Source organism: Symphodus melops, assembly GCF_947650265.1.
Source record: "Symphodus melops genome assembly, chromosome: 9".
Taxonomy (NCBI): Eukaryota; Metazoa; Chordata; class Actinopteri; order Labriformes; family Labridae; genus Symphodus; species Symphodus melops.
In genome coordinates this window covers 367,438-389,937 of record NC_136699.1, presented here as the reverse complement: position 1 = coordinate 389,937, position 22,500 = coordinate 367,438, and the positions used below count along the sequence as shown (strand labels likewise).

General features: G+C 44.6%; 1 protein-coding gene across 1 annotated transcript in view; it reads right to left on the bottom strand.

Annotated features, from left to right (window-relative positions):
• LOC306829400 (teneurin-3) overlaps window positions 1–22,500 on the bottom strand; it is a 132,061-nt gene that overhangs the window by 19,854 nt on the left and 89,707 nt on the right. The window contains exons 13-17 of the mRNA XM_079352443.1: window positions 19,557–19,773; window positions 12,812–12,931; window positions 10,909–11,170; window positions 8,915–9,182; window positions 8,072–8,215 (exon numbers count right to left, since the gene is read on the bottom strand). Coding sequence (XP_079208569.1) covers window positions 8,072–8,215; window positions 8,915–9,182; window positions 10,909–11,170; window positions 12,812–12,931; window positions 19,557–19,773 — 1,011 coding nt within the window. The remainder of the gene's footprint in view (window positions 1–8,071; window positions 8,216–8,914; window positions 9,183–10,908; window positions 11,171–12,811; window positions 12,932–19,556; window positions 19,774–22,500) is intronic.

Here is a 22,500-nt window from a genome sequence, read left to right as displayed (position 1 = left end):
TTAACGAGGAAGTCTCTCTGGAGAGATCACTTTTTTTTAGCAGGCTGACATTAAACACTCAGAGAAGCAAAAAACTCGCTCTCTTTACAAAAACAATAATGAACATATTTCAGACAGAGTTTGACATTTTGGGAAAAAATCCTGGTGACCTTGATCTCGTGCCTCTTGAGTCAGACGGAGGAAAACGTTTGTCCTTTGAAACACAGAGTCGGAGCTAACGATGCTAATGCTAATGCTGCACACGCAGGCTAACAGCTAGCCGAGCTTCATTTAAAGGCACAGTCCTTAAACTCAACCACCAGGGGGCTCTCGATCAAATCACAACAAAAAAACAAAAGACTGCCGGTGAATCATGGGAGTGATTCTGTCCAACGTGGTTAAAAAACAAACTCTGCGTCACGATGACCACCGGGTGAAACCGACCTGAGGAAGAGAATCTGTTTACGTATCTACGTGACGTTTTCATCACAGCAGCACAAACAGGACGCCAGCTCACGCCTCATCATGTGAACATCCAGGGTTTCCATGGCAACGATAAACTGTCACTGAGGGAGATGAGTTAGGTCCATTTCTAATTAAATTCATTTTAAGCTTCTCTTTTTTCTATTCAGTTAAATGTTGCCAAACTTGTCAAACATCCTCGACCCCAGAAGCTGAATAACTCATTACTTAGAGTTTTTCTAAATGAATATCATTTAAAAACCAATCAACACAAATCAATATGTACAGAGAGAGTCATTACGAAGTGAAGTGTATACATATATATATATATATATATATATATATATATATATGTATGTATGTATATATATATATAATTTCCCTCAGGTTCTCTTCCTTCACTCAGCACGCTGCAGTCGGGCTTTAATTACAGACGCTCAGAAACAAAGTTTAAATGTGTTTCATAAACAGTTAAATGGGTTATCTGTTACTGACCCATGAGCAAACATTACACCTGTGAAAAGCACAATAAGACAATAAGTCTGTATTCAGGGCAGCAGTGGATCAGAAAGGTTAGGGGTTCGATCCCCAGCTCCAAGGTGTGATGCATCCTGGGGAGAGATTCTCCCGTCGCTTCCTGGGAGTGTATGAACGGATAAGTTAATGCCGATGGACTTTACACTCTGACGCCCGACCCCTGACCCCCGCCGTCCTCTATCAGGCACGGTGTGCTCTGACCTCCACCTCACGCCGTGTCACGCCGTGAGCAGACATTAGATAATGTTTCTGCCAACCAAAGACCGTCCACCAAGCTGAAATATTCTGCACCTTTGTTGTCATTGAGCAACTTTGATGAATTCAACCAGGTGAGCGGGCGGACCGGGTTCGAATCCGACCCGTGGCTCCTTTCATTCCCCGCTGTCTGCCTCTGCTCGGAGCCTCGCCTGGCTTACAGTGCACACATGTTCAGGACTCACCGTATTTGGTGAGTCACAACAATTAATATTAATTATGACTATAAGAAGAAGCAGATAGAGCTGACTTTACGGGGGGGGGGGGGGGGGGGGGGGGGGGGGGCTCTTCAAAGGGGGAAAATCACATCAAAGGGATCCAGTGCACGCTGGAAGCTCTTAATTATTCACATCCAACAACTTGTTTGAGTTCACACCGCCTGTGTCCTAATTAGTGAATCTATGGCAACACTGAGCGGACACATCATGTCGTCCTCCCACAGCGGCGTCCCGTAACACATCGTCAGTCAGCATGTATGTGAAATCGAGCGTGCGGCCCGCGTGGCTGGTCCCTCCTCTGATTGGTTCCTTTCACTGATTTAATTGATTGAAGGGCAAATTCAAATGAAGGCACGGTCCGACGAGACTCCTGACAGGACGATCTGACCAATCCGTCTTTTGTATCCCAGAGCGTTACACACCAGCCTCTAACAAAGACAAATAGGTCCGTGGGACTGCTTTATGCGTGGCGCCATCAAACGCTCGACCTTGGGACTTTAATTGAACTGTGATCCATGCGTCGGGACCGCTGCATGAAAACACACGGAGCAACAAGCTTTGAAATCCGACTCGACGTTGGACGTGTGTGTAACAGCTCCTTTCCCGGGAAGACACAGACCATCCTTAACATCCTGCAGCCTCCTGCAGCCTCCTGCAGCAGCCTCCTGCATCCTCCTGCAGCAGCCTCCTGCAGCAGCCTCCTGCAGCCTCTCCTGTAGCCTCCTGCAGCAGCCTCCTGCAGCAGCCTCCTGCAGCAGCCTCCTGCAGCAGCCTCCTGCAGCAGCCTCCTGCAGCCTCTCCTGCAGCCTCCTGCAGCAGCCTCCTGCAGCAGCCTCCTGCAGCCTCCTGCAGCAGCCTCCTGCAGCCTCTCCTGCAGCAGCCTCCTGCAGCCTCTCCTGCAGCCTCCTGCAGCAGCCTCCTGCAGCCTCCTGCAGCCTCCTGCAGCCTCCTGCAGCAGCCTCCTGCAGCAGCCTCCTGCAGCCTCCTGCAGCAGCCTCCTGCAGCAGCCTCCTGCAGCAGCCTCCTGCAGCAGCCTCCTGCAGCAGCCTCCTGCAGGACACGCATCACTCGCAGCAGTACAGCAGACTCACATTTTGGCTCACGTTCAGATTTATAGAAGAAAAGAACATTTAAAGCCGAGGTCATTTTGGCACGCCGCCGCGGCAGTCCTCTCTATTTACACTTCCATCATAGTTTACTGTACACTCAAGTCTTACCATAGGCTATTAGACAGCCTAATGGAACGACTTAAATACAATAATCAATCAGCAACAACCCCCCACAATGCAATGCATGCTCAGTATGGACACTCTGTCACTTTCATTTCCTCTTCCAGCACGACTTCTCACAGCCGCTACGTGAAGCAGCTCAGAGTGAGGGAGCCAGATTAGAGTTGAGTTTTCTCCCCTCAAGGACACTTGGTCATGACACATTACTGCTGATGATCAAGCTGGTGACGTCTCAGCTGGAGAGCAGCAATGATGAGAGTTTGGTTTGAGAGTGTGTGTGACGCCCCGGGCTGAACAGGGCGCAGAGGACTCCTACGGCGTCCACACTCAAATGTCTCTGCAGCCATTCAACACAGCGATACTTTCATTCTGCACTTTATAATGTCACTGTGCTCCCAGTCTGAAGCAGAGTTCTGCTGACATCTTCACAACTGCAAAAAAAATAAAAATAGACAAGAAGCTCGAGCTTTTAGGAACAAACAGAAAACTGAAAGTTTGGTAAAGTTTTTACTTTTCTCCCCCGTCAACGTTTAAATATGACAGCTGAAAGCAGCAACCATGAGTCTGCTCATTGATTATTTAATGAGTGTGTGGAGGCGGGACACAGAGGTGTGAAAAGCACACACACACACACACACACACACACACACACACACACACACACACACACACACACACACACACACACACACACACACACACACACACACACACACACACACTTTACTCAACTTAAAGAACAGTCGGGTACAAAAAGGAACCCTTGTTCAAGTGAAATGTCTGATTCATCTCCTTCACTGAAGACGGTCTGCACGCCGTCTCTACAGACTGTCTGCACGCCGTCTCTACAGACTGTCTGCACGCCGTCTCTACAGACTGTCTGCACGCCGTCTCTACAGACGGTCTGCACGCCGTCTCTACAGACTGTCTGCACGCCGTCTCTACAGACGGTCTGCACGCCGTCTCTACAGACTGTCTGCACGCCGTCTCTACAGACTGTCTGCACGCCGTCTCTACAGACTGTCTGCACGCCATCTCTACAGACTGTCTGCACGCCACCTCTACCGTCTCTACAGACTGTCTGCACGCCACCTCTACAGACTGTCTGCACGCCACCTCTACCGTCTCTACAGACTGTCTGCACGCCACCTCTACCGTCTCTACACAGTCTGAAACAGGATGTGAGCGTGGAGTCGTGGACCAATAAGAGTCCTTGCAGGAAGTTGTTGTTCCAGCTGATGAAAGTGTTGCTCAGCCTGTATATAGAGCCCATCTTTGCCTCTGACTCCACATGTTACTGGTAAAGAGCAGCTTCTAAATGGCTTCCTGTCTCCGAGTCATTACGGAAGGTAATTATGTGTTTGATTAAAGACTAATCTGAGTCATGTAATGTCCTGAGAAGAAAATGCTTTAACGCTAACATCACAGCTCCCAGATGATTAATGGTACAGATGCAAGGCCGAGCCTCCGTACGTGAAAGAGAGAGAGGAGCGCCGTGAGCAATGTCACCTTGGTGACACTCAGAGAGCAGAGAGATCGAGGAGGGGAGAGAGAGTGTCTTAATTGCACCCTGTCCTTCTTTGTTCTCCTTTGCACTGTGTCGCTCCCTCTGATCCGCTACGACACAGGCAGGAAAAAAAAAGCTCTCTACGCTTCAGATGCATCAAGCGTGTGAGATGTACAGTAAGAAGTCTGCTGGCTGTGTCACATAAGACTCAACGATGCTGTAGACTGAGAGGAAGGAGGAAAGGAGGGAGGACACAGACAGCAGCAGTTGGCCTTGTGGAGCAGGAAAGGCTCTTTGCGCTCAGCTCGCTCTTTGCCACAGACGAGGAGAGAAAAAGCTCTCAGATGTGACCGAGCGAGCTGTGGAGGACCGGCGCTCGCTAACATGTTGGCCGAAGACATTAGTCAAGGTTTACAGCATTAAAGAATCAATCCTGGAGCAGCATCGAAGGCCGATAGTGATTTTTGAATTCATCTTCAGATATCGAACTGCAGTCCTCACCCAGAAAAAACCCCCCGTGGGTCATTAATCTCAGGCGTCAAAAAGTGTCTGAATGCAGGAGGGAATAATTCCGTTAGGAGGGGGAACATTGGACGGGATGAAACTCGAGGTCACACGTCATCAGAGTGAGAGGGTTAGGATCTTTTGATGTGAACTAGCACGCCATGTCGCTAACAAAAACATTTCACAGTGTGGAGAGGCTCAGTGTGTTTGGGTCGAGCTAATAGGATTGTTACATGAATCCCCTTTTGGCATATTAGTTAAGCTCCTGTCACCCAGCGGAGAAGAGACAGAACAACACCAGTTTGCTCAACTTTTTGATTTTGAACATTTGAAATGAAGACTGGAGTGTTGCTGCTGTAACAGGACAGGAGAAGAGTGTGAAAAAGCCTGCGGAGGAAACTCGACACCATCTGGTTGTTGTTTCATTATTTCTGTCATCAATGTTTCCATGTGGAAGAACGTCCCTGCACGCGATGCTGTTCTGATAAATGGCAGCACAGCTCAGTCTAATAAAGGCTGCAGCATGCATTAGCATATCACACGGCGTGCACATATCTGTTGATCACAACAACTACAACTCCAACTGTGACGCCGCCGCAAAGACGGCTCTGGAGATGGCTTTGCTGCACTTTGAGACAGGTGGGATGAAACGCGACGCACCGGCAGCAGTCAAGCTGGAGGCATATCGCGGCGTTCTCCGGCACACTTCACAAACTTCACGTTCTGGATGGCTTGACAGATTGGGTTCGTGGATGGGCCCCTGCGTCTGTGCTTTTAATGCTCCACACAAGAAGCAGGACGAAGTCGCATCAAGGTTTGAACAAAGCAAAGGAAGACTGCTTCTGTGACACGTTTTTAACAACCGCATCCAACAAAACAGGTTTGTGCATCTTAAAGATGAGAGCGTTGTACATGCAGAAAACATGGCTGATGTTACTGTGCAATCCCACCGAGTGTTGCAGGATGAAAAGTGATGCCCCTGCCAGTGGTGTGGGCTCATGTTAGGATGATATGAAAGACTTTAATAAGAGGGAGGAAACATGCAGCTCCACTTTAACAAACATAAATATATGTGTAAAGAAGCTGGGAGCTTTGCATACAGCTGGCTGCAGCTGGTCAGAGGGACAGGGAGTCCAGCCTGCTCATAAAAGACAGTACACATCCGGACTGCAGAGATACCGTGAATGGTCAGCTTGCATTTCCTCCCGCGTGTTTTCATCCCCAGCAGAGATGAAAAGAACAAAAGCAGAATGAAGAAATGAAGCTGTAGTCTATTTCCATGCACAATTAGCTGCACACACACTTTAATGTTGTGCTGTTCTGAGCCTCGTTAACCTCTTCAGCCTCAGCTGACCTTCTGCTCGCAGCCTTTCTCTCCGGCTGCACAACTTCCAGCGTCGTGCTTTTGCACAGTTTGAGAGAAAATGAATTTCTTCCACTTTAATGCGTGAGCGACACCGTCATTACTGCCAACTTCAAAGCAGCGCAGACTAAAAGGATGATTGCTGCTGGTTGATGGTTAACGTGTGTCGCTTGATGATAGAAGAAAAAGCTGCATTTGTACATTTTTGCTGCCTTTTAAGGAACTGACTTTATTTCTGCAGGCGGAGTGATCCTCCTCGCTGTGAGGTGAACAGTACGAGCCCTTATTGAGGGGGTGTGGGCGTACGACACAACTCCAAAGAGACTCTGCACAGGAATCCTTGGGCAGTGCTTGATGTTTTTTTTTTTTTTTTTGCAGGGATGTTAATAAAAGAACACTTTGTCTTAAAATGAGATTCTGCAGCACAAGAAGAGGAGGTGATCAATTTGCTCTTTTCAGCCTTTAGATGAGAAATGTGTGTTAGACAGCTCATCTCGTCTTCACACAACGACCTCTAAAAACTCATTTTATAAGGAATACATTAACAAGACAGGGAACATATTGTAACGCTCCTTCACTTCTTAGAGCGACCCACACGCTACAAATAAACATCTCCGTTATGAAAGTTCAAACAGAGACAGGAGAGACAGAGAACAACAGATTCCATCAGCCGTAATATTTATCCCTGATTCAGCTTCTCTCTGATCAAATCACAAGAACCGTCAGTCATAAATACGCCAGGCGACACAGAGAGGACAGACGAGAGCGTCCCCGGACTCTCAGACACAAGAGTCTCGTACCTTCGTTATCTGCAGGTATCATCAGCATCCGCTCCGCTGCACTCATACTCCGGCTCCCTTCACTTTCCAGTGAAATGAAAGAACGCTCTTTGATTTTCTCTGTTTGGAAATCTAAACTGGTGAACATCAAAAATCAGCGTGAGCCAGACAGTCAGCCGTCACTTTGACGGGACGTGAAGCTTCCTTCTTTAAAATGTTCATGAAGAGGTTTTGAGTATGTGAGCACGGTGCCCTCTCTGCCCCTCAGTGTTCATACATCTGAACACACACAGCTGCTTGTGGGCATTTACCTGAGCATGTCAGGCGGACGTGACAAGGACACACTGTGATAGCTACACCTTCCAGAGTGAGCTGGACGACGACGTCTACATCTGTGATCGTTGCTTTACAAATGAGCAGAGGGATTTATGAAAAACAAACAAATTCAACATGCAGAGAGAAAAAACAGCAGCGAGTGAAATCCCCAGTCACAGAGCGTGATCTGACAGTGTGAGACTAAGGACCCTGCTGAAGGCCATGAGCGTAACCTCCACTATTTCCATGATGAAAGGGCCACAAATTGTTTTGGACAACTGGAACAAAGAAGTGGATTTAATGTCAAAACAGCCGCCTGGCAAGCTGACAAGGCACTCTACCCCGAGGCCTCCGTCTGATGACTGCAGCCACATCACCGCCTGCACACTGGCTCCAACTAACTGCTGAATTCTCCAGATTGTAAAAGCCGGATCTCCTGGAAGCCAGACCCCTCGCTCGGCCCTGTTTCGTGACTCTCTCTCTCTCTCCGGCGTCTCTGTGCAGGCCCGACAAAGACAAACTCATGTCCATTTATTGTACTTGGCGATTAAAGCGATGCTGATTGATGGCAGAGGGAGACATTACTTTAGTTTGTTGAATTAATATGAGAATTAAACATGACGCCTGTTCATCAAAGAGCCCGAGCCTTCATGTGCACAGAAAACGGCGGCCTTCTTCCTAAAATAGCTGAGTAGCGTGGAATCACAGCGAGGCCTGGTGACACAGCCGCTGATTTATTCTGTCATTACTGTGAATAATCGGCCCTTCAAAACGCTCCTCTATTATCTGCAGCCGGGACCACCAACCATATTTCATTTCCATTTGGAGTATTTATTGCGGTGATTCTGGGTAAAGACCACCCAAAGAGGCCCCCTCGCTGTGCACTCACAAACACAGTGTGGACATAAAGGAGCCATTCTTACCGTTCTGAATGTCCAACACGTGATGTTTGTCCAACATCCATCCTCCCATGGTGGACGCATCCAGCTCGTAGCCCTGCAGCACGGCCGTCCTCTTCTCCCAGAGCACCACGTCCAGGCAGGACTCGTACTCGTACCCCACCGACACTGAAAGCAAGGATGGCAGAGGCCCACGGTGAGCAAGGCAGCGCCCTCCCTCCCTGACACACGAGGCTGTGAGACATTCAGAGCACGTGGAGGCTGGCTCCGCTCCCTGCTTCCCTATGTCATTTTCTCCAGCTGGGATCATTTCAGCAGGCCTGTGGGGTTTCTCTTCCTCACCTGCACCCTTTATTTTTTCTCATTTGTCTCTTTCATCTTGTGTAAATGCAAATAAACTGTGCGCGGCGTGTAGTGGCCTGAATCAGCGTCAGATGGTGCACATCATGGTAAATATGATCGGAGCCGTCCTGCTGATACTCACTCCAGTCTTCCTGCATGATGCAACATGAGGCTAATTAAAATATTACATGAGATATTGTGCGCTTCATGATGGAGTGGAAAGACTCACTTTGTCTTTGTTATTTTTTATTGTTCCTATCGACTTCTATCTCAGGCAGTATTTCCGCCTGTGCTCTCGCTGCAGATGTAATTTCACACATGCAAAACAAAGAAGTCAGCAAAAGTGCAGCGGCCTTCAAAAAATGCAACACCCAGGGAATTTTAGAATTTCACACCACCTGCTAAATCGCTTTCGCACTCAGTAACCAATGCAGGAAAATAAAAGTATAAGACTAAAATCAATCCAGTTCATCCAAGGTTCAGCGCCTGAAGGAGCGCACCTACGCTCACACAGCAGGTACTCACCCACAGCCTCCGCCAGGCCAAAGACCTTCTGGTTGTAGGCGTCTGTTTTATCCCAGATGAAGGTGTACGAGAGGTCGGGGAAGGCAGGGAAAGACTTCTGGAACTGACGGCCCATGACGGCCACCATCAGGTGCACCTTCATCAGGCCGAAGGGCAGTCGGTCCTGGGTCAGGAGCACCTTCAGGATGGGCTTGTAGCCAGCTGCCCTGGAGCTCAGGTAGACCAGGTTCAGGTCACTGCCTGGGATGGCTACTTGCTCATGAAGGACCTAAGAATTTAATTAGCAGTCAGACAGATGCCAGATGCACAGTGAGGTGTCGACTTGAGTAGCAGGTTGATTTGAAATGCTCACAAACTGAACTTCCTTCAGTTGGTTTATGTTTGCAAAGTGAAGTCATGATGTGAGAATCAGAGAAATACTTTCACTTCTCTGCTAACTTTGCAGTCTTCCTCTGCAGCTAGGACGCTCTTTGTCCATTCAAACAAACATTTGACCTTCTTTGACGTCCAGGACAGAAATCACACCTGCTGCTGATAAACTGATGAACGCAGGGTCCTGGGTGATGAAGCTCCCTCTGTGTGTTAGAGGCAGTAAAGTCAGAGATGCACGACGTGCCGCTCTGCTCACGCTCAGACCAATGAAACACAAAGTGAATAAAAAGCTGCTGTGTTATTCTATGTGTGTATATTCTATATTCTATGTGTGTTATTCTATATTCTATGTGTGTTATTCTATATTCTATGTGTGTTATTCTATATTCTGTGTGTATATTCTATATTCTGTGTGTTATTCTATATTCTGTATATTATTCTATATTCTGTGTATATTCTATGTGTGTATTCTATATTCTGTGTGTGTATTCTATATTCTATGTGTGTATTCTATATTCTGTGTGTATTCTATATTCTGTGTGTATATTCTATGTGTGTATTCTATATTATGTGTGTATTCTATATTCTATGTGTGTATTCTATATTCTGTGTGTATATTCTATGTGTGTATTCTATATTCTGTGTGTATATTCTATGTGTGTATTCTATATTCTGTGTGTATATTCTATGTGTGTATTCTATATTCTGTGTGTATTCTATATTCTTTGTGTATATTCTGTGTGTATTCTATATTCTGTGTGTGTTATTCTATATTCTGTGTATATTCTATGTGTGTATTCTATATTCTGTGTGTGTTATTCTATATTCTGTGTGTATATTCTATGTGTGTATTCTATATTCTGTGTGTATATTCTATGTGTGTATTCTATATTCTGTGTGTATATTCTATGTGTGTATTCTATATTCTATGTGTGTATTCTATATTCTGTGTGTATATTCTATGTGTGTATTCTATATTCTGTGTGTATATTCTATGTGTGTATTCTATATTCTGTGTGTATATTCTATGTGTGTATTCTATATTCTGTGTGTATATTCTATGTGTGTATTCTATATTCTGTGTATATTCTATGTGTGTATATTCTATGTGTGTATTCTATATTCTATGTGTGTATTCTATATTCTGTGTGTATATTCTATGTGTGTATTCTATATTCTGTGTCCATGCTCTTTAACTTTCATGCTGTGTTAAAAACATTTTGTTTTCCTCGAATGCAACAGAAATCGATTTTCACCAGTTTCTGTTGTAAAAGCTGCAAAGTCACTTTTTTTTGCATTTTGAGGATTTTTCTGATTTGAGCCAAAATGTCTCCAAAGTAAATCCAGAGGAATTTATCAGCTGTGAGGCAACTGAGCATTTAGGGAGACTCGATCCTGGCTCAAAGGCTCCAAGGCAGCTCTGTTTAAAACAGGCCGGAGGCCTTTGAACCAACGAGATCAGAGTATTACTGTTTGTCTGTGATGGTCACACGCCGTTTCATCAGCACGCCACGTTATCACACGCCGTGTCATCAGCACGCCATGTTATCACACGCCGTTTCATCAGCACGCCGTGTCACGTGTCAACGTGCAGTGTGTGACCTCCGAGGCGGCGGGCTCACCTGCGTCTCTGGGATGATGGGACTGTCCTCCGGGGACGTTTTGTACAAAGTGGAAAGGGGCGTGGCCAGGATGAGGGGGTTGGGTCTGACCAGGCCGGTGAGGTAGCAGCTGGGAATGTCGTTCTCTTCCCGCTTCATCACCACGGTGTCCATCACATGGAAAACGTTCCAGGGCAGCCAGACGGTGCGGCGCAGCGTGGGAAACGGAGCACGCTCGTAACTCAGCGTTAAGGAAGCGCCGCCATTGGCCAAGAGGTCGAACCTGAACACAACAACAAAGAAGGTAAACTGTGTTCAGCAGCTGAACGTCCAGGCTCCGCCCCTCGCCACTCCTCCAGTCAGATTAACCTTTGTTAGCGTGCCTTTGAGCATGGCACAACCGTCTACTCAAAGTCCTTTAGTGTATTTCAAAGTAAAAGCATGTTTGTAGCCTCGGTCTTGAGACAGTTTCAAAATAAAAACCTAAAAAAAAAAAAAAACTTGATATGAAAAATTTAATTTCTAAAATGTGATAATTCGTGATGAAATATTCAGACTTTAATTTAAATTTAAATTTGAATAATTTGAAAGCCCGACTTATTCATTTCAATATTTCCCTTTAAAAGCAAAGAAGGAAAAAGAGAGAAGAAGAAAGAACCTCCAAACATCATTATGATTATTATTATTATTATTATTATTATGATTCAGTGAATTGATCACTTTTGTTAAAGCGTGCGTCACAAACACACTGGGAGCTTCTCTGAGCTGAACTGGTTTTAATTGGGACGACACGAGTCTTTGAAGTGCTGCTCTATATATTCAGCAGATCTGCTACCCAGGGGGTCAAGCATCTGGGTGGTGACACACACACACACACACACACACACACACACACACACACACTCAAGTGCTTATGCACACACACACACACACACACACACACTCAAGTGCTTATGCACACACACACACACACACATTCAAGTGCTTATGCACACACACACACACACACACACACACACACACACACACACACACACACACACACACACACACACACACACACACACTCCCAAAGCCAAGCTGTGCAGCTGACCTGAAACAGCTTCCTTCTCGAGCTCTCTCCACTCTGGGCAGTGGGGAGCTCACAGCTGCAAGAGGCCTGGCTTTGATGCTGCCCCCCCCCCCCCCCCCCCCCCCCCACACCCCCCCCCCCCTTCTTAACTTGGCTAACCAAGTGTGATTATCCCCAACCATTTATCACGCTCCTTGTCAGAAGAGTTACAGGGCGGAATATCTGAAGAAATCAGCTAATCCTCAGCTGTCTGGGGACTCGAGGATTGTGCTTCATAACAACAGCTGTATGATTCTCTGCCACTCATAAGCCTTTTATTCCACACACACACAAACACACACACACACACACACACACACACACACGCGCTGTCTGCTGAATTTGAATGAAGGCCTGGTCCAGCGTGTGTGAGTGTGCGACATGTGTTTGTCCTGTTTGTGTTTACTGTGCCGTCATTAAGGATCTGTCTGCAGAAACAGCAGGAGAAGGTCAGACAGTAATCCCATGTTTTACTACACTTGGGGCAGATTGATTCCACCCTCGCTGATTCAATGCATTTTAAACAGCCCGCTTCAAAATGGCCTCCACCACTGTGACATTTGCATGAGGAATTGTTCTAGGGCATGACGTGCTGCTGTTTCAATTTGTTTTTGAGCGCCGTTTGGACGAGTGCCAGGACGACTCTGCAGTAGGAAAGCTTTTTTCTGCACTTTTTGATTTGGGTGTGGGGTCAGCGGGGGTCCTGCCACAAATAACTCTCTGCAAAGGTTGAAGCTGAGGGCTGCGCTCATGTTTATTTGGACATGCAAATCAGTGTTGGTTGATGCAGATGGACTGTTGTGTCTCGCTTACATGCCATCTTGCCGTGTGATGGTGTGGCCGTACTCCGGGTAGTGCAGAAAAGACACGTTGACTCCAATCAGCGGCGTCCCGTCTCCCGTGAGGACTTGACCCCGGATTACTGACGCCAGGCTGTGTGGGCAAACAAACACAAAAAGGGCTGAGTAAACAAACAATGGCAGCCGGCGTCACAGCGAACAACTATCATTCCTCAGCCAGCAGCACACGCAGGGAGGTATGATTTACTGACCGCGAGGAAAACACAAATGTCAGTGGGTGTTATGCATGAAATACCAACTGATGGAGCACCTCTCTGTGTCTGCTTCATGCCTTTAAACTCAGTGGGATGAAGTTCTCCACACATGGCCGTCTGTTTGCTGCGTCTTGCACATGTGTTGCAGCATTCATATTCCATGAGGACACATAAATGGCCGCCATTTTCTAACACGCTTAAGCTCACGTTTCATCAAAAGCGTTATTAGAGAAAGAGACCAGCTGCTACATGTGAAGCCATGTTAAGCTCTCAGAGCGATTTGTGTGGCCGGCACTGAAAACAGACCAGTCCTCCAGACAACCACATTCAAAGTGTCTCTCGGTCTAATGTCAATAAATAAGAAGTGAGACACAAACAGAGTTTAACATGTATATAACCTGAGAGTCTGCTGACCCCCAACATGTGGAATAAATCATCCAGTCCTTAGTTTGTGTCTGCAGACGTCTGACAACACAGAGAGAAATGCTCTGTTTCTACTGTGCTCCCCTTGTGATGTCACAGTGGGCCCCTCCCCTCCTGTTGACGCTTCAGTGTTTGTTGTATGTACATCCTATTATCTGCTGCTGTAGCCTCAGTAATCTATTCTTACAGTTCTCCAGCTGCCCGGCGCTGCTGCAGAGTGAACATTAAAGAGCACTAAACTGCAGAAGTTTTACGGGTGATTTACTAAGAACATTTGTGTGAATGACGTCAGGTGATAACCTTGTGGAGGCGGGAGGATTTCTGTCAGGTTCTACTGGTTTACATCACAGAGAGTTTGGACAGAAAGCTGGACGACTGCAGGAGCAACATAGATATCAGTGAGAGACAAATAAAGGTCCAGTATCAGATAAATGTGAATATAACAAAAGGAAAAAGTGTCTGATAAGAAAACCTCAGTATTAAACACGATGCTCAGTGTGTGTGTGAGTGTGTGTACTGGTGCTCAGTGTGTGTGTGAGTGTGTGTACTGGTGCTCAGTGTGTGTGTGTGTGTGTGTACTGGTGCTCAGTGTGTGTGTGTGCCACTCGTGCACCAGAAGCTGGTCAGCGCGGTGTCCGGCAACAGGTACTGAAGTTGGGGGTACGAGCATGGTGAGCCCCCGGTTCAAGCGTCCCACAGCGCAGCAGCAGGGGGGGGGGCAGCAGCGGGGGGGGGGGGGGACGAGCGCGCTCTGGAGAAGCGCTCCGGAGCGCACCAGAGACGTGTAACCAGAGAAAATGAAATGTCCAGTTTAAAATGTGATGTTGGTGATGTTTTAAACTATTATTGAAATAAAATCATCCCATTGATGTTTCTGTCATTGAAACATGTGAACACGTCTTTTATTGATCCTGTGTCTCCTCCTACCTGCAGCCTGCAGTGTGTCTCACTGTGTCTCCTCCTACCTGCAGCCTGCAGTGTGTCTCACTGTGTCTCCTCCTACCTGCAGCCTGCAGTGTGTCTCACTGTGTCTCCTCCTACCTGCAGCCTGCAGTGTGTCTCACTGTGTCTCCTCCTACCTGCAGCCTGCAGTGTGTCTCACTGTGTCTCCTCCTACCTGCAGCCTGCAGTGTGTCACACTGTGTCTCCTCCTACCTGCAGCCTGCAGTGTGTCTCACTGTGTCTCCTCCTACCTGCAGCCTGCAGTGTGTCTCACTGTGTCTCCTCCTACCTGCAGCCTGCAGTGTGTCTCACTGTGTCTCCTCCTACCTGCAGCCTGCAGTGTGTCTCACTGTGTCTCCTCCTACCTGCAGCCTGCAGTGTGTCTCACTGTGTCTCCTCCTACCTGCAGCCTGCAGTGTGTCTCACTGTGTCTCCTCCTACCTGCAGCCTGCAGTGTGTCTCACTGTGTCTCCTCCTACCTGCAGCCTGCAGTGTGTCTCACTGTGTCTCCTCCTACCTGCAGCCTGCAGTGTGTCTCACTGTGTGTACTAACTTCACTTCTTTACATTTTCTCCTCCCAGTGTTTGACACTCTGAGACAGAAACACCTCGTTTTACATATTCATTAAGGCTAACGTGCTAAAGGAACAGTACGTGTTGTTTAGCTCAGATGACAGACTCTCTGCACGCTGTTAGCACATCAGATAGCACCGTTTATGCTGCTGGTATCAAGTTTGCACACGTTTTAATACACACACACGTTTTAATACACACACACCTTTAGTACATCTGACCCTGTGTGTATCTGCAGAAAGTTCTGGGTAAAGATCTGTTGACACAAATCTAAAATTCCCCACATTAGCTTGAAGTCAATTCACAGAGAATTTAAATATTTATATATTTTAAGCTCACTAAAAAAAGTCAACTTTGCAAATATAATCAGCAGTGGGCACATAAAGGAGGAAGAGGAGTGAAATATTTAGTGGTATTATCACAGCGACCTTTTCAGGCTTTACCGTTCTCAGGGGATTTTTTGCACACACACAAAGCTGAGCATGAAAAGTGTGTGTGTGTGTGTGTGTGTGTGTGTGTGTGTGAGATGGAAGATAACATCATCAGGGATGGTGTCAGATAAGCGCCTCATCTGGGTAACAGATATCCTCTTCATCAGAGGAGTCACAAAGCTCAACGCTGACACGTCAAGAGGCACTTCATGAGAACAACAAAATACGACGCTGAGATCGAACTGTCAGGAAGATGAAAAACATGACGAGTGGATGAAGGAAGGTAACGCAACGGTACGACCAATCAGCAGCGAGACGGTTGACAGAAGGTGAAGTAGTAAACGGTGCAGATTTAAAAAGAATCTTTGAGTCCTCTCATCCACAGTTCTGTTCACTCCCACCTGGCAGCTCTTTATATAACACTTCCTGGTGCCACCCGTGCAGGTAACCAGGTTAGAGGGGGGTTAAAAGCTTCACTTAAGGGCACCTCCTCGGTAGTTAATCTAGCATGGGAGAGCATTACTCATCGACTCTGCCTCACAGATTTCTCCTGCTGGCAAATGGATTTGCTCCTGGTCAAAAGGCTCTCCACCTCCAGCAGCCCCTCCCCCCGCTTTCACCTAAAATAATGTATTTTCTTTGGCATTTTTGCTCCATAAATCACAGACACAGAAGGTTCATACATGATTAAAGCTTCAAATGTCCTCGACGATTATTCAACAGGGCTGCCGGGCCTTTCAGGTGAAACCTGCCTGACGCAGATTCTGCTTCGAATATTTCTTTTAAGTGCAAAGTCGTTTGTTAAGTCAGTCCTTTGTTTGAAGGTAAAGAGAGGAGACAGTGCCATATTTCTCCATCAGCGTTTAATCATTCCCTACTTCTCAAACCGTAGAGCAGAATTTTAAAAAGTGCTCCCTGCACATTTGTCACCAATAGGCAGAAAATGTCTCATTTTACCACTTTATCTGCGGGTCATTACGTATAGAAGACAAGGATGATCAACAGCTTTAGCCTCTCCCGTTTCCCTCGCGCTCCACGCCTGGCCCAACTATCTCCCATCCTTTATTTACCGGCTCAGGGAACAAGGCCACTTAAGAGCCCCGCCGAAGGTTCACTCTTTCTTCGCTGTGTCTCTATTAATCTTTGGAGAGGCAGACTGATGCCCCCCCCCCCCCCCCCCGAACAAACGCAGAGTCACACCACCTGCTGAAAGCCCAGAAATGAATCATATAATTCACGCGTTCTTATTCGTCATTGTCTCACGCTGGCGCTTGAAAAACACCATCTGAGAGGCCGATGGGAGACGAGCGCGGGGACATGCGATACGCCCGCCGAGCCTTGTGGGAGCAAAGAAGCACAACACATGTTTTATTCCCTGTGCTCTTCCAGGGACAAGTTCACTGCAGCGACCTGAAACCTGAGCGCACTCTTAAATCTGCAGCCTCTCACCGTGTGGCTAACACAAAATAAAACCAGGAGAGGAGTGACCTCTACCTGTTTCCCATCTCTGCAGCGGCACACATCAGATACTCCAGCAGCACGCCGGCTGAAGGCGTTTCCATGAAGGTTGTTTTTACTGTGTTCTGCAGACGCTGCCCATAAATTATTCACCCTGTAACCTCAAATGAATGCTTGAAAACCGTCTCTGCTCGACTTCATTATCAGACGGCTTTGAAAAAATGATTGCATGATTGCATTGTTTGTGCTGATGAGAGACACTTTAAAGAAGCCGAGAGGCCAGAAGCTCCAGCGAGATGGAGAGTGACTCTGACGGTTTATTCTTTCACATGTTTCACGATTTTTCTTGCTGTGTCTTTAAATGAATCGGATATTTTCAAGTATGTCAACATTTCACTTCCTCGAGCAGAAACAGGTGGAAATCCCAAACCTTTATGTGATGCTATTTATTTACACTGTGAGCACAATGGTGAGAGACTAGTCGACTAAAACACTCGTCAGAACTACAGATATATCTTCAGTTATATATTAGTAATTGATGCTCGTTAGCTTTGTTATGCATGCTAACTGTTTGGTTTGATTTTTGTTTTTTTTGCACCAATAAAAATTCCTGTACTTTCTGATTCTGATAAACTGATTTATTAAGAATACAGCTCATTTACATATTTAAAGCTACAGACACAGAAACAGCCTGTTCTGAGCAGGGCTGAAATAGAGGGGTTTATAGACATGATCAAATACAGGATCAGAGTGGATTTACAACAACACACTTCACACACATGATGAAGAGGAGCGAGGACACTGATTTAGAAACGAGGCGACTTTTTAAAGTGATTTAAATCCGTAGTGAGCGAAACTACTAAACTTATTGATTTTCCTTTAATACAGCAGTGTAATATTCACAGGGGCTTTAACATGCCGCTTGTTGTCTCGGACAGTCGCACTAACTTGCATAAGGAGATAAAACGGCCAATGAGTATTTAGAGCGAGGGAGCTAATGCCACTGGCAGACATGAAATCGACAGTAAGCTGAAGACAATGAGCGCGAGGATTACTGAGAACCCAGCTGGGTGTGTGTGTAGCCGGGGATTGTCTCATTCTATATTTTCAGTAAAGCATGCTATTTACATAAGGATTACTTTAAACTATTGGAGGAAATATTGTCAAAGCCTCTGCACACAGTCGGCAGTCATTCTCCTCTCTATGAGTCCTGAGAGGAAATGCAGCACTGATGCTGAACAGATGCAGGATTGCAGGTTTGGCTGGACTCATACGTCGTCCGCTCAATCAAGCTACAGAGCTCTCGTCCTTTAGTCAAACTTTGATGCGTTGTAAAACTTAAAATAAATATATAAAAACATGTTCAAGGGGCCCGCACTGAATCAGAAAAAAGGCCTCGAGCTTGATTTGTCTCCGTCCATGTAAAACTGTTTTTGTATGACATGAAATGGTTGTCTCTCTCTGGACGGCGGGGAGGAAAGATAAGAGACTTCACACTCTTCTTTCAGACAGCAGAGAAGGGCTCAGAGCTGACATGTTGAGCAGCAGTCCAGACCACAATAACCCAGACCAGAGTCCCAGATAAGACCATAACTAAAAGCTCATCTCGTGTGCAGGGGGCGTGTCTCTCTCTTAGACACACAAGTCCAAAGTACGATATTTGTCTCTTGAATGTCGACGACTTAAAGTCTCCTCCAAAAAACAATCTGAATCCTTTCTGATGTTTGTGCTGGTTCTCTCTGAAGACTGACGCAGCGTCCTTTGTGTTTAATCACTGAAGAGAAGAACTGCAGGGAGCGAGACGGATCAACACGTGCACTGAAATGAATCACCAAGGGAAGATGAGTCCATGAAGCTGCTGCAGAATAAACTTCTCAAAACAAAACCTGACAACCTGCTCAAAGACAAATCTGTAAATCCTGCTGTTATAGACCCCCGTCTGTGTCAGTGTGTCCCCGCTGCAGAGTCCACGCCCAGCCTCCACCATCGGACCGTGGCGTCCTCCTTCATGCACAGCCTGCTGAGTGTGGAGGACAGGACGGAGAAGGAGGAGCTTATCACACCTCCACCACGAAGAGTCAGCTCTTCAGCTGCTCTGTTTGTGACGCTCGTTATCGATGGTTTGGAGGGAAACAGGAACTGAAGATCCTGAGATGTTTTTGTCTGGACTTTAATGGGAAGATTTTACACCAACAAAAAGTTCAAGTGGCAACTTAATGAATTGTGAAATGGAAGAACTGTGTCTAAATGTGTGTTACATAAGCATCCTGAATATGAGTCAATGCAGTGACAATGATCCAAACACAAAAAGCATCCTAAGTCAGCGTCCGAGAGCAGACCATCATGAAGTCTCTGCAGCGTGACTGACTTCCTGTTTCCTGTCAGAGGACAGTTTCTACTAAACATCCACCATGTTTGAGCGTGCCGCTCCGAGACATTCAAACAGCTGATGAGCTTATCTCAGTGTTTTCACTGATAGAAGAGCGAGGAAGGAGCTGCTCCTACAGACTCGCCTGCTGGAAGAAGTAAGCGCTTGTGGCGGCGGCGCCGACACTGTAAACACACTCGTCACTGTGACCGCTCACACACACGAAGACAAGTGGCTGCACAAACACAGGCGTCCCTCCCGACCTGTAATGAGACAGCCAACGTGACACCAATAGTTACAGAGTCCTTACCTGCTGTTGAACGGGTTATCCCAAGGTATCACATGACTGCCGCTGGGACCAATCAGAAAGCTGACTCGATCGTAGAAGCCCTTGGACGAGGGCTGGGCCGCTGAACTCTGACCTTGGCCCGCGATGGCTGCGGGGTCGGGCGAACCGCGACAGTACGTCTGACCCTGGCAGGCGATTTGAATGCAGCAGTCCGGGTCCATGCAGTCCACCAGCCCATCTGGAAATCAGGGGGGGTGGGGGGGGGGGGGCATTTTGAAATGATTGAGCATCACGATGATGGCGTCGAGCTCCGGTGCACACAGGTGAACTTCAGGTCATTAAAGCGACAGGCGCAGAGAAGCTGACGTTTGTCCCCTCCCCTCCTAAACGTCCTCACAAGGATACAAAGACTCTTTATTCAAAGTGACCACCAGGGAACACTGACCTGCTCACGAGCACCAATGATACACTGTGATATACTGTGATATACTATATACTGTGATATACTGTGATATACTATATACTGTGATATACTGTGATATACTGTGATATACTGTGATATACTATATACTGTGATATACTGTGATATACTGTGATATACTATATACTGTGATATACTGTGATATACTGTGATATACTATATACTGTGATATACTATATACTGTGATATACTGTAATATACTGTGATATACTATATACTGTGATATACTATATACTGTGATATACTGTGATATACTGTGATATACTGTGATATACTGTAATATACTGTGATATACTATATACTGTGATATACTATATACTGTGATATACTGTGATATACTGTAATATACTGTGATATACTGTTATATACTGTGATATACTATATACTGTGATATACTGTGATATACTGTGATATACTGTGATGTACTATATACTGTGATATACTATATACTGTGATATACTGTGATATACTGTGATATACTGTAATATACTGTGATATACTATATACTGTGATATACTATATACTGTGATATACTGTGATATACTGTAATATACTGTGATATACTGTGATATACTGTGATATACTATATACTGTGATATACTGTGATATACTGTGATATACTGTTATATACTGTGATATACTATATACTGTGATATACTGTGATATACTGTGATATACTGTGATATACTATATACTGTGATATACTATATACTGTGATATACTGTGATATACTGTGATATACTGTAATATACTGTGATATACTGTGATATACTGTGATATACTATATACTGTGATATACTGTGATATACTGTGATATACTGTGATATACTGTGATATACTATATACTGTAATATACTGTGATATACTATATACTGTGATATACTGTGATATACTGTAATATACTGTAATATACTGTGATATACTATATACTGTGATATACTGTGATATACTATATACTGTGATATACTGTAATATACTGTGATATACTGTGATATACTGTGATATACTATATACTGTGATATACTGTGATATACTGTGATATACTGTAATATACTGTAATATACTGTGATATACTGTGATATACTGTGATATACTATATACTGTGATATACTGTAATATACTGTGATATACTGTGATATACTGTAATATACTGTAATATACTGTGATATACTGTAATATACTGTGATATACTGTGATATACTATATACTGTGATATACTGTGATATACTATATACTGTGATATACTGTGATATACTGTGATATACTGTAATATACTGTGATATACTGTGATATACTATATACTGTGATATACTGTAATATACTATATATAGTGATATACTATATACTGTGATATACTGTAATATACTGTGATATACTGTGATATACTATATACTGTGATATACTGTAATATACTGTGATATACTGTAATATACTGTGATATACTATATACTGTGATATACTATATACTGTGATATACTATATACTGTGATATACTGTGATATACTGTAATATACTGTAATATACTGTGATATACTGTGATATACTGTAATATACTGTGATATACTGTAATATACTGTGATATACTGTGATATACTATATACTGTAATATACTGTGATATACTGTAATATACTGTGATATACTGTAATATACTGTGATATACTATATACTGTGATATACTATATACTGTGATATACTATATACTGTGATATACTGTGATATACTGTAATATACTGTGATATACTGTGATATACTGTAATATACTGTGATATACTGTGATATACTGTGATATACTGTGATATACTGTGATATACTATATACTGTAATATACTGTGATATACTGTGATATACTGTGATATACTGTGATATACTATATACTGTGATATACTGTAATATACTGTGATATACTATATACTGTGATATACTATATACTGTGATATACTATATACTGTAATATACTGTGATATACTGTGATATACTGTAATATACTGTGATATACTGTGATATACTATATACTGTGATATACTATATACTGTGATATACTATATACTGTAATATACTGTGATATACTGTGATATACTGTAATATACTGTGATATACTGTGATATACTGTGATATACTGTGATATACTGTGATATACTATATACTGTGATATACTATATACTGTGATATACTATATACTGTGATATACTGTGATATACTGTGATATACTGTGATATACTATATACTGTTACTATTACTGTGATATACTGTGATATACTGTAATATACTGTGATATACTGATATACTGTAATATACTGTGATATACTGTGATATACTGTAATATACTGTGATATACTGTGATATACTGTAATATACTGTGATATACTGTGATATACTGTGATATACTTATATACTGTGATATACTGTAATATACTGTGATATACTATATACTGTAATATACTGTGATTATACTGTGATATACTGTAATATACTGTGATATACTG